This window comes from Aethina tumida, chromosome 1, assembly GCF_024364675.1.
Source record: "Aethina tumida isolate Nest 87 chromosome 1, icAetTumi1.1, whole genome shotgun sequence".
Taxonomy (NCBI): Eukaryota; Metazoa; Arthropoda; class Insecta; order Coleoptera; family Nitidulidae; genus Aethina; species Aethina tumida.
The window spans coordinates 42,752,469-42,777,403 of NC_065435.1; the positions used below are offsets into that span (position 1 = coordinate 42,752,469).

The 24,935-nt window shown below is 32.3% G+C and overlaps 5 protein-coding genes across 7 annotated transcripts in view; 4 read left to right on the forward strand and 1 right to left on the reverse strand.

Annotated features, from left to right (window-relative positions):
- The window catches only part of LOC109595115 (rho guanine nucleotide exchange factor 18), a 60,641-nt gene extending 49,505 nt beyond the window's left edge, over positions 1-11,136 (forward strand). Inside the window, exons 7-26 of one of the 2 annotated variants that reach the window (XM_049962224.1) lie at positions 346-500; positions 1,147-1,245; positions 1,649-1,709; positions 1,761-1,872; positions 1,922-1,995; positions 2,050-2,150; positions 4,052-4,111; positions 4,166-4,409; positions 4,462-4,672; positions 4,770-5,311; positions 5,366-5,523; positions 5,576-5,685; positions 5,919-5,939; positions 7,426-7,607; positions 7,662-7,913; positions 7,965-8,194; positions 8,247-8,433; positions 8,492-8,759; positions 8,994-9,271; positions 9,325-11,136. In XM_049962224.1, coding sequence (XP_049818181.1) covers positions 346-500; positions 1,147-1,245; positions 1,649-1,709; positions 1,761-1,872; positions 1,922-1,995; positions 2,050-2,150; positions 4,052-4,111; positions 4,166-4,409; positions 4,462-4,672; positions 4,770-5,311; positions 5,366-5,523; positions 5,576-5,685; positions 5,919-5,939; positions 7,426-7,607; positions 7,662-7,913; positions 7,965-8,194; positions 8,247-8,433; positions 8,492-8,759; positions 8,994-9,271; positions 9,325-9,555 — 3,576 coding nt within the window. In that variant the 3' untranslated portion in view covers positions 9,556-11,136. The remainder of the gene's footprint in view (positions 1-345; positions 501-1,146; positions 1,246-1,648; positions 1,710-1,760; positions 1,873-1,921; positions 1,996-2,049; positions 2,151-4,051; positions 4,112-4,165; positions 4,410-4,461; positions 4,673-4,769; positions 5,312-5,365; positions 5,524-5,575; positions 5,686-5,918; positions 5,940-7,425; positions 7,608-7,661; positions 7,914-7,964; positions 8,195-8,246; positions 8,434-8,491; positions 8,760-8,993; positions 9,272-9,324) is intronic. The other variant, XM_049962223.1, reaches the window with a different exon arrangement.
- A 1,094-nt stretch (positions 11,137-12,230) lies between these two features.
- Positions 12,231-14,038, reverse strand: LOC109595095 (tRNA (adenine(37)-N6)-methyltransferase). Of its 2 annotated transcripts, none has more exons than XM_049962225.1 (6): positions 13,889-14,038; positions 13,512-13,826; positions 13,214-13,461; positions 12,884-13,127; positions 12,612-12,810; positions 12,231-12,560 (listed from the first exon to the last, which is right to left on the reverse strand). In XM_049962225.1, the coding sequence occupies exons 1-6, from the start codon at positions 13,975-13,977 to the stop codon at positions 12,366-12,368; spliced, it is 1,290 nt and encodes a 429-aa protein (XP_049818182.1). In that variant the 5' UTR covers positions 13,978-14,038; the 3' UTR covers positions 12,231-12,365. The 2 variants fall into 2 exon arrangements, with proteins under 2 accessions (XP_049818182.1, XP_019865937.2); XM_020010378.2 differs by having other exon boundaries at positions 12,612-12,822.
- A 767-nt stretch (positions 14,039-14,805) lies between these two features.
- Positions 14,806-24,935, forward strand: part of LOC109595134 (uncharacterized) — a 53,379-nt gene continuing 43,249 nt past the window's right edge. Inside the window, exon 1 of the mRNA XM_020010433.2 lies at positions 14,806-14,894. The gene's annotated coding sequence lies outside the window, so the exon portion shown is untranslated. The remainder of the gene's footprint in view (positions 14,895-24,935) is intronic.
- On the forward strand, positions 17,846-18,676 carry LOC109595133 (membrane-associated progesterone receptor component 2-like). The gene has a single exon (XM_049970332.1). It carries the CDS (start codon positions 18,088-18,090, stop codon positions 18,610-18,612), a length of 525 nt encoding a protein of 174 aa, XP_049826289.1. The 5' UTR covers positions 17,846-18,087; the 3' UTR covers positions 18,613-18,676.
- Positions 20,371-24,935, forward strand: part of LOC126266430 (uncharacterized) — a 203,072-nt gene continuing 198,507 nt past the window's right edge. The window contains exon 1 of the mRNA XM_049970331.1: positions 20,371-20,813. Within this exon, the coding sequence (XP_049826288.1) occupies positions 20,756-20,813 (58 nt within the window). The 5' untranslated portion in view covers positions 20,371-20,755. The remainder of the gene's footprint in view (positions 20,814-24,935) is intronic.

Below are 24,935 nucleotides of genomic sequence, written 5' to 3' on the forward strand. Positions count from 1 at the left end.
ACTGAGGTCTAATATACCCTACCAAAAAATGGTGAAAATTTAAGTAAGGCACACTGTAGAAGTAAATATTAAATCTTTGGTTACTTTTTAATGTTGGGTAACTTTAGAAGTAAAGTAATTGGATTAACTCCACAATATACTAATTTTTTAAAGCCTATTACTTACCTACATTACATCTTCATCGTTTCAACCGATTAACGAAGTCAACTTATTGGATAATCGATTAACTGTTAACGAAGTTATCTTCCTAGTTATCTGTGCTCAGCCCAAATAGTTTCAAAGTGATGTACTACAATGAATATCTGAATATTGAAAATCTTTGACCATTTTTTGATTTAATTTCAGAATGACTTCAACAAAATTAAGGCGAAACGTGAGGCCGAACAACTCAGGTTGCTTCCACAGAGGCTTCCGTTACAGAAGTCGATTTCGACGCCTTCGATCATCGCAGTCAGAGATTTGGCACCGGAGCCTGTGGGGGCTCAACCGACGGTACCTATGTAAGTTTGCTAAATTGAATAATAATTATGTTTGTGTTGTACGCGAATCACTTTCCACGGGTATGTTTGTTAAACTTTAACAGACGTTACCTGTTTTGTATCGCTTTTTGTTATTTTGATCACTTAATGGGAAGGTTTCTGTTCGGTTATTTTTTTAAAAGATTTTTAAGATTCTTTTCTCCTGTATTACGTTTCGTAATGTCACAGTTAATAAATAATTCTTACACCCTTGCAAGTATTGATTTCTTGTTATGAGTTGCATTTTTGTTTTGATTTTATGGAAACCTCTCAGGTATTTTAGCTTCGCTTCAATCACATGCACATATAATCTACAGTTTTGTCAGTTTTTGGCATGATATTAAATCATTTTAATATCTCTTATAATCAAGTTGTTTTGGCGATTTTTTTCTTGTAAATATATTTTATTAAAATTATACATTATAAGCACATTCGTATTCCTAAATTATATTTATGTAAGCAACACGTAGCGCATTCGAAAAATTCCGATATAACATTTTATTGCCAAACCAAATACCATAAAATTGTAATTCGAAGTAAGAAGCTTACGTGGTGGTTACAATATGTTTTCTAAGATATAAAACAAAACAATTATTAGCTAGTTAGCAAATGTAGTGCATGTGCTTAGCTTGGTGTGTAGGGGCCGACCCAGTGGAACGGAAAGCGAAACCGAAGAGGAGGGTAGCCGTTCCGGCCACACGGACCATTCCATCGCGCACCTGCACCAGTAAGTAAAGATGAAAAGTTGCATTTACATCTGGGTAGATTATAAAATTACACTCTTTATCCAAAAATAAGGCTTGAATTTTTAGATGTCGTGTCAATTAGATGTGAAGGGTGTAATTTTCGATGGATTTCATGTGAATGCTTCTTTGCACGGGCATGAATATTTAATAATTTCGTCTTAATAGCACTATTTTTTGATTTTCACTCGACTCGTTTTTTCCTACAAAACAATTATTGAAACTTGTCTATACAATGTCATTTTATTATTAGAATCTAGATCAGAATTGCAAGAATAGAAAAACATTAGAAGAATCACGAATTCATCTAAGTTAGATGAACCATACCTGTGTTAGATAATTGTGATGAAATTGACACTAGCATTATCTAATTTGTTAATTTTTCAGCGACATTCGTCACTCTGAAAAGCGACGGAAGCGAGGAAGCCTTTTCTTCAGAAAAAAGAAGGTTAGTGTGATAGGTACCTGCGAAGGCTCACTCAAAAGACGTTGCTTTCAGGATAAAAACAAGAAAATCTCTCATCAGTGGGTGTCGGCCAGTTATGGTTCCACACAAATTTGTGATGTTTGTAACAAACATCTAAGCAATAAGCCTGCCCTTTATTGTGAATGTAAGTGACAACCCACTAAGTTTAACAAAATTACATTGCAATGTTTCAGCTTGTGGCACGACTGTACATCAAAACACGTGTAAAGACAATATATTAGAATGTATCAAGCACAAAAGTTCAAAGGTACGTCCTAAAATTAAAAATTTTGAACGAAAATCCATGGAGGTACTTTTACAGAATGCTGCAAAAATGTCTGGATTCGCTGCACCCCTTACGAACGCCAAAAACATGTCCAAACGAGGTTCAGGATCGTTGGGCTCGCAAACAACGTCTAACAGGTGAGTTGCGGTGATTTAGACACGATACATTTTTATTTTTCGATAAACTTGTATGAAAGTAACCGTGTACAAGAATAATACAGTCCGACGAACTTACTGGGTAAACCGCAATCAAAATTTAAATGTTAACTGTTTTATTTATGTAGAACAATTCGTGTATTTTGTTGTTTAGGCCGATATATTTTCAGTTAGATTTTTTAGTAGTGTTGGCGAATATGGCATGTCGTAAAGAAATCTCTAAAGTTATACTGGATCTCGTCTTAAGACCTGCATACTTTAATACTTGATAGTCTTCTCAATTATGTGTTTCTGTTAATTGGAAGGATCAACAATGTTACACAGATTATTTTTGGTTTTAGTTTTGTCAAATATATACGTACATTCACACCAAATGGTATTCACTTAATTAAACACACTTACATAATAATATGTTTGTTGTTTATCCTTTTAAATTAGACTTAACTCTTACTTAATAGTTGTGCTCCAAATTAGCTGACGACCAAATGTTTATACTGATACAATCTTATTATAAATGTATAAAACTGTTTCTCTGTATACCCGTTTTACATGTTACACATGATATTATACGACTTTGTCTCCTTCCTTCTTTTTTCTGTCCTCAGCCTGGCTTAAAGAACACTCTCTTAGTGGATTTGTTTAGCTTTGCTTTGTAGCACACAGAATGTGTCTATTTATTTTGCGTTTCTACCACCCGATACTGTTGTGTGTGTTAGGTTTAGACGCTTCGTTTGTAAATTAAGTAACTCCACAATTATATTTCCGGCATTGTATATTTTAAGTGCCAAATTCGTTACTTAGTTTACACATGTTCGTGTTAATCAGCGTGAGGATTTCTGTATGCTTTTTATTTGTTTTGTGTTTATTTTTGTTGTGTGATTTTATTCCACTGTATAAATGTGTTATTATCAAATGATGTTTTGTGTACCTAAAAGAATTCGTAACGGTGAATCAGCTCGATACAAATTCTTTGGTTTATTTACACCTCAACGATTTCGTTTTGGAGTATATTTTTCGGCATACACACGAAAGTGCGGGATTTATTGGCACACGATATTATACATGGCTTGTGAGCCCATAACAACGCATTCTACGTACTTAATATTCATACAAAATTACACTACATTTGTGTTCAGACTCCATGCTCAAAGACACCAGTCAAAATTTGCTGTTTGCTCAAAACGGTAGGGTCAAAAGAATGAATAAAATAGAGAAAATATCGAGTCCCTAACTCGTAGAATGCGTTCCGTGTTGTGTTTTACGTTAAGGCACACACACATGTTGTACCTAGAGGCTAATATGTTGCCTGTTCCCCGCGCACCTCCCATAATATAGGAGGAGTCAGCTATGCTACTCTCCATGGCGCAGGGTTGCAACCAAACTCGGAGTGAAGTAAGTCCCCTTCCCTCACCTGGATCCTAAAAGCATTTTTATCTATCACATCTTTTCTCTATTTTCTCACTATTTGAGCTGTCTTGTTTACATATTTTACATGTAATAAACGTTTTTTTGTACTGTAACTTTGATGTCGGTTTGATTAATAAAGCGTTTTTGTTTACGTCGAGGACGCCTCAAGGACTCAACGTTGTTTTCATTTTTTTTGTGGCTTTTTGGTTTCGTATGTTTTTACGACAAACTTTTGATTTGTCTGTCTATTTTTTTTTTAGTATGCATTTTAGCCAGGGCGTATATAAGCTTCTAGCTTCCGCATGTCTACTTACTTCTGTACTTCTATGCCGTTTCTGTCACAACCACGAACATTACAGTGTAATATCACATGTCAGACGTTTTTTTCGTTACATTTTCAAACTCTTACGGGCCTGAAGCTTACTAAGGCCAGGACGCGTATACAAGACTTTCAGTTAACATATAAATCATTTCAGCCAAATACTATGTGATGACAAAGATACAGACTCCCACCACGGACACCACGATGCCACAAAGTAAGTCTCCCAACATCAGTGCTTTGCCCACAAATTAAACTTAATTAATTGTAGCTTTTCGGATGACGTGCCTCTTGTCCCGTTGGAGTTTTTGTCGGATTCACCTCTGACAGCCACCGAGCTCTGTTCAGACTTTAGTTTAGGGTTGCACGAGACAGAGCCGGACTCCTGGACGCCCCACGTGGGCAAAGAGATTGCCCGCAAATTGAAAGAAAAGGAAGTCAAGAGGCAGGAGCACATATACGAGTTCATACTCACCGAAAAGCATCATTGTATGACGTTGCTGGTGATGCAAAAGGTGAGTAAAAATGTGCCGCCGCATTTACTTGGTTTAACAAGTTGATTTTAAGGTTTTCGTTGATGGACTACAAAAGTACTTTCAACTGGGTCCGAGTTTGGAAAGGATGTTTCCAAGGCTGATGGATCTAACCGAATTGCATTTGGGTTTGTTGTCCAAATTGAGGCAAAGGCAGAGGGAAAAGCCGGTCGTCACGTCTATTGCGGACATCCTGTTGGAGGCGTTTTCCAACACCCATGCGGCTAAATTAAAATCCGCCTATGGTAAAAGATTCTAATACAATAACTACTAAGATCCACAATACTTTGATAGAATTAAGTAATTAAATCTACTACAACTAAATGTTGTAAATAATTTCAGGTGAATTCTGCAGTCGACACAGGGACGCCGTGGAAACTTATAAGTACTACCTTCAAAACGACGCCAGATTTGGTGAGTTCGTCCGTCACTGTCAGACGAATCCGTTGCTTAAAAAGAAGGGTATACCCGAGTGCATCTTATTCGTAACTCAACGTCTGACCAAGTATCCACTGCTGATCGAACCGCTCATCAAGACCAGCAAGGAGAACCGCCAGGAACAAGAGGCTTTACAAAAGGCGCTGACCTTGGTGAAAGAGATACTTGTCGAGGTGGACGCTCAGGTGGCTGAAAAGGAGAAGGAAGACAGAAAGTTGGAAATCTACAATAAGATCGATGCCAAATCGTATACCGTGCATCGCGGTCACAAATTCAAGAAGTCGGACATCCTGCAAGGCAACCGGTCCCTTAGATTCGAAGGCGTGGCGATGTTGATGCAGGGCAGGGGCAAAATGCAGGTGGTGCTCGTTATCGTTCTGTCGGACGTGTTATTTTTTCTACAGGAAAATTCTCAGAAGTACTCGTTTTTCACTCCAGACAATAAGGTATGTTTGATAACGCGCTTTAGATTTTGGATTCGACCAGTTTTTCGTTTGCAGGCTGGCGTAGTATCACTGCAGAAACTTTTAGTGAGAGAAAAAGCAGGACAGGATTCCAGGGGAATCTACTTAATTTCTTCAAATCCCGCCGATCCTGAAATGTTTGAACTGAAGGTGCATAAACCAAAGGATAAGCAAGTTTGGATACAAGCAATAAGGTATTTATAAGTTTAAATGAAATGAATGAGGGAATAAAAATGTTAATTACAGAGAAGCTGTTCAGTCATGTCCTGAAGATGATGAGGACAGCATAGCGTTAAGCTCCGAGGAACGACAGACTATCATAAATGCCAAACAGAATCAAGTACGACATCTCGTAGGTGAGTACATTACGCAAATAATTTTATCTTCCAGTAAAACCTCTAACCTGACTAATACAACGACAAGAAAATAAAATTGTTATGTAAAAAGTTCTACGCATGCAGACCAACCCTGTACATAGATTTAGTACCCTCTAATACTTATCACTATCCTTAATAATTCCTCTTTAATCAATTAACATCAAGAAAATTCGTTAGTGTAAATATTTTTGTATTGCACCGTACCCTCACAGATGCAGATATGGACATTGAAGGTAACTTCGTAAAGTATACATGAGAAAATGCATGGAAAATGCCGTTTAGATTTTTTAATTTATTGTATATTTGATTATTGCAGAAGATCTTTTTCTAATTAGTAGTACGCTTTTGATTAATTTTTTGACGGAAGTTACACTTATTAAATATGAACATTGTTTGATGTTTGAAAGTACCAGGATAATATTGTCAGCTTAACGAGTGAAACAAATTACTTAAGCTATTTTGTAGTATTTTTCTGACAACATTGTTTTTGGAAGTTTTTCACAGTCACATTTTTAAAATTATCGTTTTTGCATTTGAATATCTTCCGTAAACATATTTCTTTATTCGATTTTTTAGCATTTTCACTCGTTCTTTTTAATATCGAAACTTGTTCGGTCCCTTTTCACTACAATTTGAATTATTTTAGGTCAGAATGATTCTAAAAAGACATTATGAGGCGACGTCGTGAGTCGTAGAAGCGGTTTTTTGTTGGTCTGCATTGTTTTAGATTGTTTTTTATATATATTTTGGTGAGTCGGGTCCGCTTGAGCTCACTAACTTGCCCTGATGACTATAAAAGTGTTGAGTTTCATTTATACACAATAACCATAGAAATTTCAGATTACTTTTATGCTTAACAGGGAAATATCTGCAGTTGTGTTTTGATTATTTCTGTTTTAATCTAATTGGTAGGGCATTAAATTATCAGTTGTTTGTAATTAATATTAAAACATTATTAGTGTAACTTAGGTGTTTCTATTATATTTATTTTTAACGTAAATAATCAGTTCGTTAATAGCTTTATTTAATTTAATTTAATTAAAAAATGTTATTTTACATTCTTAGGTTACTGCATATTTAGATAGTGTCATGGGATATTTTATCAGATAAATTTCCACAAATCACACATTTCTCTTTATACATTATATAAATATTAAAACCAAATAATGTGCAGAGCTGGTCAAAATAACAAGAGTGTAGAGCACTATACCTCAAGAAATTAGAGGTCAGTGAGAAGAAACAGTTCATAATCGAATCCAAATAATCAACTAAAATTAATTGTTACTGTAACTATAGGATGATCATTGGAATTGAATCTACATAAAAAGACAGATCTACACTACACTCGTAGAAAATAAATATATTTAGATGTGATGGGAAACAGTTTCTTAGACATCTGCACTCTTATTATTTTAGTCACAAATGTATATAGGTTTGAATAAATAATTGTATAACATTTAGTTTTTAAAATTGCATGTAATATTGGGTAGTGGTTTTATGGTGTTTTTATAAAAATTAAAATTGGGTGTATTCATTAACCAAACAGTCAAAATGAATATCACAAGTAAAATTATAAAACATTTTATTCTAGCGTGCATGACTAACTGCATGGATTTTAAAATGTCGATGCAAAACATTGAAAACGAGTATTAATAAGTCGATAGTTTGCCTTGAATGTGTTGGCAACTCGACATCCATTTAACGTGGTTTGTTTTTTAGGTTTACTAAGGCAAAAGGATGTCGAACAGGCATTGCTGTTGGAGGAGAAGATGTCGTTGCAGTTGCGTTTATTGGCGGCTGCGGGCTTGGATCATCCCCCATCACCGCCCTCCTATCGGCATTTAGTCAGCGAAAACGCCGACACAGGACAAATGTGGAAGGAGGTACTCACCGCTGTACAAGTAAGTAACAATTTGTCGCCCGCTCTGTCGCGCATACTCAAAGAATAATTGTAGGAGGTTAGTCAGCTGGCTAGTTCTCTCTACACGACGGGTACAAATCTGTCGCGGAGCGTCAGTTCCGCAGGAGAGCACCAGAGTGACGCTTACGTGTCTCCGATCCTGCCGAAACGGGCGGAAACATTCGGCGGCTTCGACAACTGCAATCAGGGCCCTCTGAAATTGCTAGGCAAAAAACTACAATCATCCGGTACACCAACTGGAACGCCAGACTTGGACAACATCAAGCCTGGGGATTCGAGACTATTTGTAAGTATACGAAAATGACCAACCTGCACGATCATTGACGTATATTTTTAGGAACGGCTGCCTTATAGGAACTGTGTGATAAGTGGAGGGCCTTTAACCAATGGCAATACCATAAACAACACTGATGTGTCACAGCAACACTTAAATTTGGCAGCTGACGGTGCGTCGGGTGCTGCTTTGCTGACTTTGGGCCGAGAGCAACAATATGCCGCCATACAGTTATCTCATTATGTGTACACACTTCTGTGTATTATATCACAACTGATGACGACAAACGAAAAGTAAGGTATTTCAACATTAATCTTGGCTTCAACTAATAGTATTTTTCTATAGTTTACAAGCGCAAATAGTGACGTTGAGGGGAGGGGCAGATTCGAAGCAGTACAGACATAATCAGCAATTGGAGGAATTGAGAAACTTGCAGGACAAGCTCAGCGGTGAGAAGGCCGCATGGGCTGCTACCAGAGAACAGGAGGCTAAAGATCTCGAGGAGAAAAGGGCTGAAATACACAGACTTGAGGTAAATTAATCAAAATTATATTGTGTACATTTTACAACAATACCAATTATTCTACTAGGAACAACTGAGGGCGGAACAAAAAGACATCACCCAACAACGTGAACAATTGTATAGGAAAATGGAGGTATTGACCAGTCAGGGACTACTGATCTCTCCTAACACCGCCATTCCTGTTACTGGTCAGTTGGAGGATAGTAGCAAGGACAGTTCTGAGGAAAGTAGTCCACAATCGGACACTTCATCGGCCGCCTCCGCCGTCAGCGCCAGCTCGTTGTCACATTCGATGTCGACAGCAGAAAGGCGGAAAGACCCCAAATGGGCAAAAGGTAAAGTTATTTGTCTATAAAACTTACTCAATCGAATGCATCTAATTCTAGAAACCTAACCAGGCGTCGTAAATATATTGGAAATCATTGCAAATGTATTTAGCCCTTGTAATTACAGATTTTTTTCCATTTATTTAATATATCAGTTTATTTTTCTGTGTTTCACATTTTAATTAGTTTTTATTTTGTTTATTTTTTTTTGTTCACCTCTTCCTTTCTCTTGGTGTATTGCAGGCAGCATGTCCAAGTTACCATTAAATCTGATCAGCACCACAAATCAGCAGAAGGTGACGCAACCTGTCAAGCAGCAGATACCGTTGAAGCTGGCATCACGACTAAGCTCAGGCGCGATGAGCACCACTAACGTTGTTTCTTCTGCCGTAGCAGGCGGCGGCGGCACTCAGCAAATGCTCCCCCTGAAATTGAGCCAGGACGAGAAGGTTCGCAGGACGAGCACCAGTGGCTATCAACGGCTCGGGTCGGACAGTTTCAGTCCACCATCTGGGGATACCGTACGTACAGGATTACCTTTTAATGGAGCTTTGTCTTACGTTGATTATTGCAGACACCCACCATGTCGCACTCGCACAGTCGCACCGGCTCCAGTCCGGCGATGATGCAGGCGTCGCCGCCAAACTCGGCGCCCCCGACCACGATGACGGGGGCCGCCCAGTGCAGAAGCCCGCCGGGCGCCAAGGCCACCCGCACACACACTTACCCCAAGCTGCCGGACAAGTTCAAGGTGCGGGGTGCGGAGCAACAGCCTCCGGCTGACGAGGAAGTAATATACTTCTGACGCAAGACCCTGGGCTGCTTTATACGTTCGATGATCCACTCCAAAGTCTAATGATGCGTATTTAGGGATCTGTTCTAGTTTTCCGTTTGCGTTTTCAAGGGGGTTATTTTTGCAGGATGTTTCGTTTCGATGTGAAGCGAGATATTGCTCATTTTTGGGGTTGGGGACTTGTGTAATTGTACGCTTTGTTTTAAATTATATTGTGATGGGCGATATTCAGACTTAATTGTTCAACGCGATTATTTATTGTTTTCTTTATATTCGAATACTCATATTTTACAGATGAATATGCCAACGAATTATTTAAAATATTTATTACCCAACCCTTAAAAGTTGAATCATAAAAACTATAATATATAATGGGTTTGTACTATACAAATTTACACTAAGGACAAAAATGTATTGTTTTTATATTTATTATGTCTGTTATAGCTTCTTAAACTCTCTGGCTTAATTTTGAACAATGGAATTAATATATATTACTATCCGAGAAGTAACAGTCCGCAAATGTGAAATGTATAAAGTTTCTAACCTGTGATTGTTCTATTTTATCACATTCTGTGAATACAATTATTAGAGGATACCTGTGTTTTAAAAATAAGCAACTGTGTGCGAATTATTCTGAAGAAAACAATTTTTTTCTTTCGTCTTCCTATATTATATACATACTTATATATAAATAAATAAATCAGTATTCTTACATAATGTACTCAAATCTTGTGACAATACAATATAGTTAGATATTATTTCGTCATTTTAGAAAAAATCAAGTAGCTCTATACAATTCGTTTAAATCATTTTTGTATATAATTAAATATAATAAATATAGTTGTATATGTTCATACAAAGTAATTCATTTGTTAATGGCGTTGTCTCCCCAATAATTCTTAAAAGACACTGAAATACTACTTATAAGTATATTTAATGGAAAGATAATAATTAATAAACCACAAAGCTATGAGAATATAAAATATTCTTTTTACAGTGAATACTTTGTATGAGCATATTTATAAAGGTTAATCCAAAAATATACACTGTTGTTATTAATTGTTAATAGTTGTTTATAGAAGTGTTCCTGACAAAATATACATAGCTATACAGAGTTGAATACTACCTATGATAATAATACATTGGCTAATTGTTGAGATGGTGATAAAATGTGGCAGAAAATGTTAAACGTAAGTTCAATTTTAAATTCTGATTCAAAACTGTAGAAATTTTATTGGATTTTAGGCGATTGTTGCTTTAGTCTCTCTGTATAATTGTGATTTTGTTGGGAATGTAAGAATGGCCTACTATTTTTGTCTCTTCAGGATTTATAAGTAGTTCAAATGAAATATTTTTATAAGATCTATTTGTCTAACTTTCAAACCAAAATTTATTGTAATCTTTCATAGGTGTAGTTTTTAAAGAGCAAAATTAGGAGTCTGATTTGTACAATATCGAATATGTACATTTTTTGGAACTATTTATAAAAAATATACTATAATTCAAGAACGTAAAATGAAATTGAGTTCTTACGATCAACAATACATGACTTTGGCTATAAAAATATTAATAAAGTGGGTGACATTTAAAAAATCTGTAGGCGTATGTGCCAAATATTTTTAAATATAACCAAATTTAAAATTAGGAAATCTAGTTTAACATTTCCTTTCATTTCTTACGAAGAAAATTCGTCAACATAATATAATATTAAAATAGCGCTTATGATTGTTTAAATATTCAGAATTAAATATTAGCAGAGTTGTTACATATAATAAATGTATGTTTAGTTGAAGAATGTTATGTGTGATGACCAAAATCTGGACATTTAAAAATTGCTATATGTAAACTAATCATTTTAGTCAGTGATGAAATTTGATATTAATCACTCTCTCGATAAGAATAATTTAGAATATATTTAATTCTTTGTGCAATGACAACGTTAGACAAGTAATCTGCCCGTAATAATCTTAATAATAAAAATGCACGAGTAATTTTTGTGGTCAAGATTTTGTTGTCACTATAAAGATAGCCTCTTTAACTTCTCTAAATGCTCTCGTTTAATTTTCTTTTAAAAGTAATCCAAACTATCGATAAAGTCGACTTAAAATAATTGGATTATTTTTAATAAAAATTCTCTAATAACTAAATATTCCTCAATCGCAATAAATCGTTTATAATGTGTGTTTGACTGAATAATAGTATTTATAAAAACTGTTTTTGACCTTTTCATCTGTTGTTTGACTGTCTTATAAGAAATGCAACCTTGCCTTGAATATTTTCAGTAATTTTTTGCAAATCCAAAAAAATATTGAAAATGTACTTAAACAGATCATTTCTGTTTATATTAGATATTTATTCAATCTTTTGTATATAAATAATGTACGTAAATTAAATGGAATTTTTTTTAGAACAATATGTATTTTAATTTTGTATTATAGATTTTTGTATTTAATATAGGTTTAAGCAGTATTTATTTATAGTATTAACTTTTTACATTACATTCCTTATATCAATGACACTTGTTTTTAACAATATTTTAGGTTACATAAGTATTCCAATATTTTTAACAATATTTCTTTTAAACAAATTGGTATGCATGTAAATAAAACTCTATATTTATTGTAAATATATTTGAATAAAGTGTATAAAACAGTTAACTTGTGCTTATTTCTAATAAAAAAACAATATTACGTCTGAACATTTATTTTTACGAGAAAATTTCTACAATAAATGTTTATTGCACTCTAATGAGAAATATAAAAAGCAGCTTCATACATAGTATGAACAACAATATTAAGAACAAATAATTTAGATAGGTTGGCTTAATCATTATTCGGGGCTTCATTTTCAAAAACTTGATAAACAGTAACAGAGTGATTTGTGTCATTGAATTTGCAAGAAACGCAAAGATCTGCTATTCTAAACACATAACAGTGACTACCCCAGCGTTCCCTCAAATAGATTGACCTAGGATCTTCCCTCAATACATTTGTTATTGTAGTCTTTTTCTCTTCACCCTTAAAAATATATAATAAATATTCACATATTATTTTTTTTCAATGTATTACCTCTGATCCCAGTTGGGACAACTGATACAATGCCCTCTCTTTAAACATGACATTTAATCTAGACACAGGGGCTTGATTAACCCAAGAAGCTACTCTTACTTCTCCATCTGGAGTGTTTGGAATTGGTACAGTGGAATTTATTGGAATTGTTCTTGGATTTTCTTCTTCTTCACCATCTGGAGCTTCCCTTTCACCAATCCTAGAAGTTGACCTATGACAGCCAATTGAATTAGAAATGTCCATAATAATAGTGGCTACACAAAAAATACTACCTTGTAAAGAAAGGTTCACTAATATTTAAATTCATTATTGCATCTGTTTGTTCATTTTCTTCACCATCAAGCACTCTACCATTTATATTTAAAGCATCTACACCTGTTACAACATCTGAAAAATTGCTTGTACTGGGAACATTTCTAGTGTCTACCTCAATGAAATTATCTGTATTGTCTGTTGTAGACTCAGACTGACTATCTTCACTTTCATTAGTTTCAGGTAGATGCATATTTGTTAAACCTTTAAATGGGTAATAAAAGTTGTATAAACATTCAACAACAATGATAAACTATAGAATACTAAATGTTCTGTAACATAATAAATACCTGGATTATCATACTGTGGAATATATGGTTTAATATCCAATACTGGAGTTTCATTTATCATATCTACACCACTGAAATATATCACATTCTCCATTACTCTGTCAATTTTAACCAAAGACAGTCCAATTGGACATGGTCTGTGAGGTGATCTGGTAGCAAACACTCCTGTTCTTATTCCATTAAGTCGGGGTGGGGCTACTTTTGCTCTAACATGATTCGAATCATTACAGTGAAAATGAAATAGAATCCTACAGGAAAGTAAATGAGAAAAGTATATACTTTAAGTCAATAAACATACCACATATGTGAGAATTCTTGAAGACCTTCCAGGGCATGTTTGGGATTAGTAAAAACTTCATTGTTTAAAACCAATTTGGCAACCATATCAGGACATATTCCAGGCTGTCTCGGCGTGCCCCGTTTCTCAGGGAACTGCGTTATTATGTGTCCTATGTAGTTGTATTTGAAATCATATTGAGATTCATCATTCGAGTCAGTAGTGACATGTGTACTTTGTCGGGCTCTGCATGTTAAACATTGCCAGTCCTTTAATTTTTGATAAATACTGTCGCATTCTTTTTTGTGAACATGATTCAGAGAAATTATCTGCTGTCTAAAATTTTTGGAGGTTAAGATGAAATTGTATAAAATAAAGAACGAATTAATGGGTTATACCTTAAGTTGTGGATCTCTCTGCGGGCAATTTCTAATTGTTTTTGTAAAAAAGCTGGGTCCTTTGAGGTTTCTGCGGGGGATTGAGACATTGTAAAAAGAATAAACAAATTAATCCATTATTTAGACAATGCAATGATGCCACAGTTGGTGATACACTAGAACTACTTCGATAAAAAATTTCTTATTGAATATTTAATTAGATTTTTATTTTTGAGAATTCACGCCGATGAATCTATTTGCCTTGAGAGGCTAAAAATTCATATACGAATAATAATTATGACATATTAATAAAACAAGGAAAATAATGGAATAGAACTACTTCGACCACCTATCATAGAACAGTTTTTCTATTTCTATCTCTTTCTTGCAGCGGTAACGTAAATCACAGTTTCCTGCTGAAACTGAAATAAGTTTAACCATCACATAAAAAATAAACTATCAAAAAACTTTTAAAGTAAAATTTTAATATGCAAGCTTATTGGTCGAAGTAAATATTCAGATATAAAAAGAAACAAAGAACGTAACATTACTGGTTAGTGGTAAATGGGTGGTTGATGGTAAATCCAATATAAACCATTACGCAGATATAGTAAATACTGAAATGGTAATGCTACATCTCCAAGAATTAAAAAGAATTAAAAATAAGTCGCCCATAAAATTTGGAAAGATAATTTTTAACAGGATTAATTGAGGCGCTTTAAAGGAATCGAACGCTCATAATTTAAAAATAATATAATATTATAATAAAAAAATAATTTTTGTAACTTTTGAATATTAATATTTGTAGATGTAGTCATATGTACTGATTTATTTTCCATATTTTTATATTTCAACATTTTTGTATTAAACTGTATATATGTTTCAATATATGTTATTTGATTTTTTTCCTATACTGTATCTAAAGCATTTTGTTTGTTTAAAAATGGCGTATTCAGGTGTTCAATTTGTTTAGTTTAAAGCAACAGAAGCGGCATGTCACATCTGCAGTGTGATTGGAGAAGATGCTGTAAGTGATCATACGATTTATGTTTTGTCAGTTTTAAACTAGCAATGACTATGGACGTCAAGGTATTTCTAGAAATAGGTCTGTCATCAAACTATAAAACACTATAAATGATTTGATTCTGAACAGGAAGTCACAATTCAGGTTGGCCTCTTCAGTTTCAGAACTCAGGAGAAGAATTTGTAGTACTTTTATTTAATATAGAGAGATGATTTTGTTGAATAAAAGTTAAAACATACTTTTCCAATATCTAATATCTATAATAATTTAAAAAACTCACCAATTTAACATTTTGTCTTTTTCTTTATTAACGAAGTCTGTATTGTATTTAGTTAAACACTTACACATTAAATAGGTCAAACGTCCTTCGTTTCCAGGAATCGGAGCTATTACTATGCTGCATTCTTATTGGTCAACGGTGACCAAATGCAGTTTTAACAGATTTTGTTGCGAAGAGACGCGTCCGCTGTTTAACTTGTTTTTTCCCTTATTTTCACTGATTTCTTTATTGTGTTGATTGTATCAATGTGTTGTGCGATGTTTTATACATTCTCTGACTGATTTATGCCACTTCAATCTAAGATTTTAGGAAAATCGGAAGATATTTTTGGTAAGTTTGTTGAGACTGATATTTTTATTGTACACAACCAAAGCTTGTTGACTTTTAAACCTGTTAAGTATAAATTAATAATTGTAAAATATATAAAATATTCTTCTTATTATAATACATATAACAGGTGAGTAGCAGGCGTTAAAAATTAATTTACCAAAGTGACACTGCTGAATATGTTTTGATCAATTGCAGGATTTAGTTTAGAAATGTACACCACAAAATTTTAAAAGGTTATCATCTTATTTATTCATGTATTGTCGTGGAAATCTTGGCCAATTATTATAATATATCTGTAATAAATAACAATAATAAAATAATTAAATTCTGGTCAAAAAAAATTAATAATTATTATTAATTTTAATTAATATCTAAATATTATTGTACATTTTGTATGAATAAAACCACCACAAACAGTTCCTATAACACATTTTGTTAAAAAATAATATAATAATATAATCATAACATTATAATGTAATATTTTTTTAATAAGATACATACTAGATGAATATTCCCTATATACTGTGGAGAAACATAGAGCACAAAATTTTGTAAGATATTTCATAAAAAGAATTTAATTCATATTTTGTCCACTCAATATAAAAAATATATTTCAACATCCTAAACGTTTTTTGCCTTTTTTGCCATACATCATAAAAATGACTGATATATTACTTTATCACACATATTAGTGTTATATGGTAGGCCAAAAAATAGTACATTCGAATAGATGTATGTTTTGTGTATGCATTTAACAGTACTCTTAATAGTTGATGATTATGATATTAAACGTCATGGTCTAAATATTGCTGATATCTCTAAAAACTTTCGAAAAACGGTTTACAATGCTTATTAACAAATATGATTGGATTGAAAATACTATAAGAAAATGTCTTAACAAAAAAATCCTTTTATGGACAGGACAGATAAATTAGAAAAATCAGTAAACGACTTCGTTTCTTGTCCTCCAGGTAAATAAAAAATGAATTAATTGGGTCATACAATATCAGAGTGTAGAACAATCAGATGTCGGCTGAATAAGCAAAACTTGCAAGAATATATTTCAATAAAAAAACGGTTATCTTTTTTAAGAATATTTGACCAAGACTTAAAGTTCGCCTAAAAATATATAAATTACCCTCCAGAATTTTGGCGAAGGGTATTTTGACGTGATGAATCCATATTCAATAGAACAAAATCAGGTGGTAAAAAATAATTTATCGTTCTCCTAATAAAAATTTGGATCCCAAATACACTACAACTACTTTGAAACACGGTGGAGTAAAAGTTTTGATTTGATGTGTCTTTTTCTTGGCATGGCATGGGACCATTAAAAAGTTATTAGTAAAATGTATTGTATATAGAGATATCATGAGAGATGTAATGGAATAAATATTTTGCCAACGATAATTTACCAATTACATGGATTTTTATCCATGATAATTATCTGAAGCATGTATGTATGGAGTTTTTTAGAGTTGGTTAAAAGATAACAATGTTGAGAATCTCAAGTCCGGATTTAAATACAATTGAAAAGTTGTGGAACGACATGTAATCTCGATTAAAACACCAAAATGCATCAAATTTTGATGAATTGTGGTTATTGATTGAAGAGTAGTGAAATTTAATTTCAAACGACCATTGTCAATAAATATTTCATTCAATCTTTGCCTCACCGTTTACAGATTGTTATAACGAACAAAGGGTACCAATCAAAATATTAACAGTTTTGTTTAATGTTGTGAATAAATTATTTAATAAATATATATTTTTCAGAAGTGTGCTATTTCTTGACCAGTCACATTTCACAGTTATTTTGTATAAGATGTAATTAGACATCATTTTGATTTAGGTACAAAAATATTTTGATTGCATTTAATTAAAGTTAAAATATTAATTTGTGCCCGTTCTATGGCTACTACTGTATTCTCAGAGGTTCCTTTTATTTTAATATATAGATAAGTAATCTGAACACATTGTATGTCGAATTAAATTTTAATTATTATTTTACCACATTTTAAATGTATATTCATTAATTTTAATATGAAAATAATCTGTTGTATAGAAATTCTTTACTTGTATTGTACATTAATTAACTGTTATTTATTTTTTATCTAATAAAAATCAATAGCCATTGATGAAGAAACTTTTTGTTTCAATTTTCTTCATCATTATTATTTTCCATATATATTAAATCTAAAAATAAGTATAGGAAACATCTATTCACAATTTAATAATAATATTTATATAAAATAATTTTTTCTACAAACTTTTTATAAGTAAATAATTTAGAATTTAATATGTATTAGTTTGAACGAAATTTCCTTCTCCATGAATTGAATCTTAAAAGGATATTATTATAAAATTACAGATAGCATTTAAAAAAATTGAAAAGTTTACATGGTTTACATTTATTATTATTGGCAGGTAGACAATAAAATGCCAAACTTCAAACATCTATTGACAATGTCATAATCATCTGCATTTTTTGTTCCCTCATTCACCCCATTTTCACCCAACTAAGACGTTTTAGATCAGTTTAAATCAAGCAAGGTAGTTGCACAGTAAACAAGAAGGCGATAGCATATGGAAGAGGAATTAGAAGTTACATGTGAAAAAGTATCAGGATCAATATTTGCAAGTATGTTTTCCAATTCGGTTCCGGTAAATATCGCCTTGGCAATATTAATAATGGTGATAGTCTACAAAATTCTATGTCACATAATCGCCACTCGAAAATCACACAGAAGGAGAATCAAGAAACAGGATTTTACATTACAAGAACTAAGACGTTACGACGGTACACAGAAGGATGGACGAATTTTAGTCGCAGTAGATGGCCAAGTTTTCGACGTCACCGCAGCAACTAACTTGTACGGGCCGACGGGGCCGTATGCGTCTTTTGCAGGAAGGGATGCGACGCGTGGATTAGCAACGTTCAATAGTCTCAATATTAAAGACGGCGAGTATGATGATCTGGATGATTTCGATATCAATCAGATGGACGACGTGAAGGATTGGGGTATGCAATTCAAAGACACTTACTATTTGGTGGGGAGACTGTTGAAGCCCCGAGAAGATCCCACAAATTATACAGAAGACGACTATTGATTTCAATTGATTTACAAACACATTCCATTTTTACATAACAATCAATAAAAATATCATCCATTAATTGTGTTAGTTTTCTTTATCACTTTTTTCTAGCAAGTTAAAATTGGAAGAAATATTAAAAATGTGCACCCTGGAAAGAGATAGTAAGTAACCAAAGGAATAATCTGCAAAATAAATGAAATATTTTATTATAAGCCAGCTTTGCTGAAGCCATAAGCTCGTATTAGTATAGTACATTATAAAAATCAATCTATTGAGCATGTTACATGTTTGAATAGGAAATTTGATTGTGTACAATAAAGCGCATGTCAGCTGTCATCTACAAACACCATTCATGTAGTATAGACCCTATTTCAACAAAATTTTACAATTTTCTTTATAATCTGATTATCCCATATGAAGTTAACATGTCATATAATATAATATAAATTATAATTCATTAGCAGCGTTTTTTATTATTGTTGATTTTATTTTTTTAAATAATTCATTATTAATAAAACATGTAAGTACTAATAAATTACCAGAAAGTAAAATTTGTGATTAAAACTATAAGCCAGTACAAAAGCACACATTCTCCGAATGTTAATTAGTCTTCTAAAGATAAACTGGTCAATATTTCAGGAAAGGAGTATTTTAAAAGGTTGGTATACAGCCCATTTAATTAAAGTTAGAGTTGTGAAACATATACAATACCATTTTAAGATATTGAATGTTAAGGATTGTTTGGTTAATTTTTTAATTTTTATCTGAAATATATAATTGCGTATATTTTTATTTGTTAATGTACAAAATTATAGTAATCTTTTACTCTTTTTCATCGCACTCTGTGAATTTAAATCAATTATTTTGCATATTATATAAGTTTGAAATACTTGAAAGAAAATCGAAAACTGAATAATTCGTATGCCACAAAAACAATCTAATCTTATCGTCAATTATGATGATTAGTGGAAGAAGTTGGTTTCTATTAAAAATGTGAAAGTCCAATTTTGACTAGCTTAGAGTCACATTCACTGGACAACAGTTAACAGTAATGATGAGTAATTAATTTTTAGTAAAGAATCTAAATTTAATTTATAAAAAAATAATAGTTCTGCTTACAAGAACAAAACTACAGACGGATTGGAGAATCACGTTTATAAACAAATTCGAAATAAAAAATTTATAAATTTAAATGAACTCATCACAGCAATTCAAGAAGCTTGAAGTAAGATACACTTGTCGAATATTCGGAATGGATGGGGATGGGGAGATGGGCCAAAATTATAAAACAGAAAGGATATTATACAAAGTGTTAATATTAAATTAATTAACACAGATTTAATCATTAAAATACATTTAAAATTAAACTTCCTATATTGATGTGCAGCTCAATTCAAAAAAATATATGTAACATTTTATAATTTATTTTTGTTTTTATAAAACTTTATAAAATAATAATAATCAATTAATATTATTTTAAAAGTTCACATTAAACAAAAGATTTATGGCTAAAAAATTAACATTTTATAAATTCACTATAATAAGAGTCATTATATCTAAAATGCTCATAAAGAAAACATTACAATTCCCTGCAAAACCACTTTATTTACTGATAATTCCAAGTTACAGAGGAAAATTGTATATTCCGCCGAGTAATAATTTAATCATTGTTTAAAATGTACTAATTAATAATTTGGTACAAGTAACATATTGATTATTACAAAGAGATGAGAGTAGTGGACATGCATCAGTGGTCTCCCCTAATCAGTGCCGCTATCAGCAGGTGAATAGGTGTATTTTCCTGCAATTTTCCTGGTGCACCCCCCATGCGCCGATGTCAGTTTTGCGTACCTCAACTTTGCACCAATCATCCAGTCAGTTTAAACACCCTTGCGTTGGTTAGTATAACAACGCCGCTGCTAGAGCATGGTCACACAGGTCCTGTAGCTGAAAGCTCGCGCATCTACGCGCCATAACCTGAAAGATTCAAAACTGATGCGGCCAAACTGTCCGGACTTTAACACACATTTGTCTCAATTGATCAATTTTATTGGAGCGAGTGGTTCGTTTTGTGTTGGTTGTTGGTGGTTTCGCCTTTTGGATTTTTAACCGTTTTTATTTCAAGTGCCAGTGACATGTGATTACTTGTGGGGCCTGCATGTGGGACAAGATGAAATCGCCGGCGCTCCTCATTTTTGCTATGCTGCTATTTCAAAGTACGTCATTTTATTAATATACTTATTGATATATTTTTGTTGAATATAAATTTATTTATATGATTTTTTTTTAATTAACTATATATTTATTTATATAAGGTGCAACTCCAACAAAAAAAATTAAAAAATTAAATTAATTTATTAATTTTCTGCCTAAAAAAAACTGTTGGTAATTGACGTAATTTTTTTATATTAACAATATTAGACAGAATTTTTTAAATATATTTGTAAATACTTGGGGTGATGAAAATATATATTTTGTACAAATAAATAATAAATAATTAATATATATGTTACTAATTTAATTCTTTAGTTTTAAAAATGTGTGTTATTGAAAATTACTTAAATATAAAGAAGTGAAAAAATTGTTTAGATTTTTTTATAAAGTTTATTACAACAAATTATAAAATCATTGTTTTTTTTTACTACTTTCCAGCCTGAAACATAAATTTGCAAATACTACTAAGACTAATAATATTAAGAAAATTTATTAAGATAATATTTATTAAATTTTCTTTTTATATTATTAACAACTGCTTAAGAAACTCAATATCTAAGTTTTTAAAATATAAATATAATTTTTAATAAAAATTGTAGCTGTATATATATATATATATACATATATATATTATATATATAAAAATAAAAAATAAAAAAACAACAATCGATAATAAACAAATCTAAATTCAATTTAAAAACAATTCTGTGCATCCATTACCTAACACTTATTTTTTACAATTTTTGATTAAGACACTATTTACATTTAAATCAAATGTAAGTTTGCATTTTTACGTATAAAACTGACATTTTATGGACCCAAATAATCCTGGTTGATGTACTACCTTCAATTTACGTGTTGATGCATACCGCAGTTATCGTTTGACATTGTGTGCGTTTTAATCTCTGTGATTGGATTACTTGGTGTGCCAATCTAGTAGGTATGTAATAACGTAATGGTCTTGATTTCACAGTAATCCTCGATACTGAATAAACAGCTTTCCCTGCTATTATTTTCTCTTGGTTCCCAATCGTTTGTTGCGGTTTTGTTTGTTGTTTCCCATCGGTCAGATTACTATAAAATTCAATTCTGAACTTTGGAATATTAAGTCAAATTAAAAGGTGTCGAAAGTACTCACTGGTTACCTTAAGTTTGACTCTAAAAATTTGCTGTTTTTACTTCCTTAGTTAATTTAACATTTAATGTTTGTATTAGGTGGTGAGCCAATCCAGTACGTAACAACATAATACTCTTCTTGATTTTACGGTCATCCCCAATACCGAACGAACGGTTGCCACTGGTATTAGTTTTGTTGGTTCCCAATTTAGTTGCGGTTTTGTTTGTTCTTTTCCATCGATATGGATTGTCGTAGAATTTAATTATGAACACTGAAACGTCCAATCAAATTAAGAAGTGTTAAAGTTACTAATTGGTTACTTTAAAATTTACTTTTCACAATATCAAATAATCTCGCTTGATGAGGTATTTTCATTTGCCCGTAGATTCATGCCAGACAGCAAACCGCAGTTATCGTTTAACATTGTGCACGTTTTAATCTTCATGTTTGTATTAGTTGGTGAGCCAATCCAGTACGTATGTAATGCTATAATACCCTTGATTTTATAGTAATCTTCCATGCTGAATAAATGGTTTTTGAAAGGCATTAGTTTCGTTAATTCCTAATTACCAGTTGCGGTTTTGTTTGTACTTTTCAACGAGTGCGATTTGTCGTAAAATTTGAACACTGAAATGTTACATCAAATTAAGAAGCGCTTTTATAAAGCCAAATAACCTTGTTTGATCTGCTGCTTACAATTTACGCGTCGTTTCTTGATTTTATAGTCATCCTCAATATCGTATAAACGGTTTTCATTGGTATCAGTTTTGTTAGTTCCCAATTACTAGTTGTGGTTTTATTTCTTTTTTCCATCGGGATGTGTTACCGTAAAATTTAATTCTGAACGCTGTTAAATCAAATTAAGTGGTGTTAAAAAACTCGTTGATTATTTTAAATCGGTATTTTTACCAATAAAATGTGTTTTCATAAAGCCAACTAAGCCCATTTGATTATTACAATTTAGGTGCTGTTCCATAGCTGAAAGTAATGGCAAACTGTAGTTATCGCTTAACATTGTGCACATTTCAATCTTTATGTATTAGTTGGTGAGCCAATCCAGTGCGTGTGCAACTACATAATGCTCTTGATTTTACGATCACTCTCAATACCGAATGAACATTGAACACTGAAACGTTAAATTAAATTAAAAAGTATTAAAGTACTGGTATTTTTACCATTAAAATGTGTTTTCATAAAGCCAACTAACCCCGTTTGATCTATTACTTACAATTTACGTGCTGTTCCATAAGGCAAAGTAATTGCAAACTGCAGTTATCGTTTAACATTGTGCACATTTCAATCTCTATGTTTGTATTACTTGGTGAACGAATCCAGTATGTATGCAACAACATAATACTCTTGATTTTACGGTCATCCTCTAATATCGAATCGACGGTTTCTCCTGGTAATTGTTTTGTTAGTTCTCATTTACTAATTGTGGTTTTCTTTATTATTCTCTGGTGTAGATTGTCATAAAATATAATTTCGAACACTGAAATGTTAAATCAAAAGTCTGGTTATTTTAAATTCATATTTTTACCTTTAAAATTTGCCTATATATATTAGTTGGTGATCCAATCCAGCTAATCACATCAAAGTGGTACAGTCATTCATAATTCTGAATGAACGGTTTCCACTAGTATCAGTTTTATTGGTTTCCAATTATTAGTTGTCATCTTGTTTCTTCTTTTCTACCGGTGTGAATTGTCGTAAAATTTAATTATGAACACTGAAACGTCCAATCAAATTAAAAAGTGTTAAAGTTACTAATTGGTTACTTTAAATTTGCATTTTTACCTTTAAAAATTGCTTTTCATAAGATCAAATAATCTCGCTTGATGAGGTATTTTCATTTGCCTGTCGATTCATGCCAGAAAGCAAACCGCAGTTATCGTTTAACATTGTGCACGTTTTAATCTTCATGTTTGTATTAGTTGGTGAGCCAATCCAGTACGTATGTAATGCTATAATACCCTTGATTTTATAGTAATCTTCCATACTGAATAAATGGTTTTTGAAAGGCATTAGTTTCGTTAATTCCTAATTACCAGTTGCGGTTTTGTTTGTACTTTTCAACACTGAAATGTTAAATCAAATTAAAAAGTGTTAAATGTACTCACTGGTCACTTTAAATTCGTATTTTTACCTTTAAAATTTGCTTCCATATATTAGTTGGTGATCCAATCGTATCAAAGTGGTACCCGTGAATTTCCACTAGTATTAGTTTTATTGGTTCCCAATTACTAGTTGTCGTCTTGTTTCTTCTTTTTTACCGGTGTGAATTGACGTAAAATTTAATTTTGAACGCTGAAATATTAAATCAAATTAAGAAGTGTCAAAAGCACCCGTTGATTGTTTTAAAATCGTAATTTGATCATTAATTTCCTAAAGTTAACTAATCTCGTTTGATCTATTGCCTATAATTTACGTGCTGTTCCATACTGGAAAGTAATAACAAACAGCAGTTACCGTTTAACATTGTGCACATTTCAATCACTATGTTTGTATTAGTTGGTGAGCAAATCCAGTACGTATGCAACAAGATAATACTCTTGATTTTAGTGTCATCCTCAATATCGAATGAACGGTTTCCTCTTGTAACAGTTTTGTGGGTTCCCACCTCATAGTTACTGTCTTGTTTGTTCTTCTCCATCCGTGTGGATTATTGTAAAGTATAATTTTGTAACTAAAATATTAAATCAAATTAAGAAGTGTCAAAAATACCCATTGGTCACTTTAAATTCATATTTTTACTCTTAAAATTTGCTTTCGTATGTTGTTATATTACTTGGTGGGCCAATGCCGTACGTATGTATCAATGTAGTACTTTTGTAAGAACTGTTAAATGTACTCGTTGCTTATTTTTAATTGGTACTTTTATCTTAAAAATACGATTTCATAAAGCCAACTAAGCCCATTTGATAATTACGAATTAGGTGCTGTTCCACTATGTTTGTATTAGTTGGTGAGCCAATCGAGTAAATATGCAGCATGAAAATACTCTTGA

Excerpts from the sequence above, each read along its gene's own strand:
- LOC109595095 (XM_020010378.2), bottom strand. The coding sequence starts at position 13,977 with ATGTCTCAATCCCCCGCAGAAACCTCAAAGGACCCAGCTTTTTTACAA. Across the intron at positions 13,462-13,511 it reads CAAGAATTCTCACATATGTG|GATTCTATTTCATTTTCACT; the intron begins GTATGTTTATTG and ends ACTTTCCTGTAG. Across the intron at positions 12,823-12,883 it reads AGTGAACCTTTCTTTACAAG|GTCAACTTCTAGGATTGGTG; the intron begins GTAGTATTTTTT and ends TGGCTGTCATAG.
- LOC109595133 (XM_049970332.1), top strand. The coding sequence starts at position 18,088 with ATGGAAGAGGAATTAGAAGTTACATGTGAAAAAGTATCAGGATCAATA.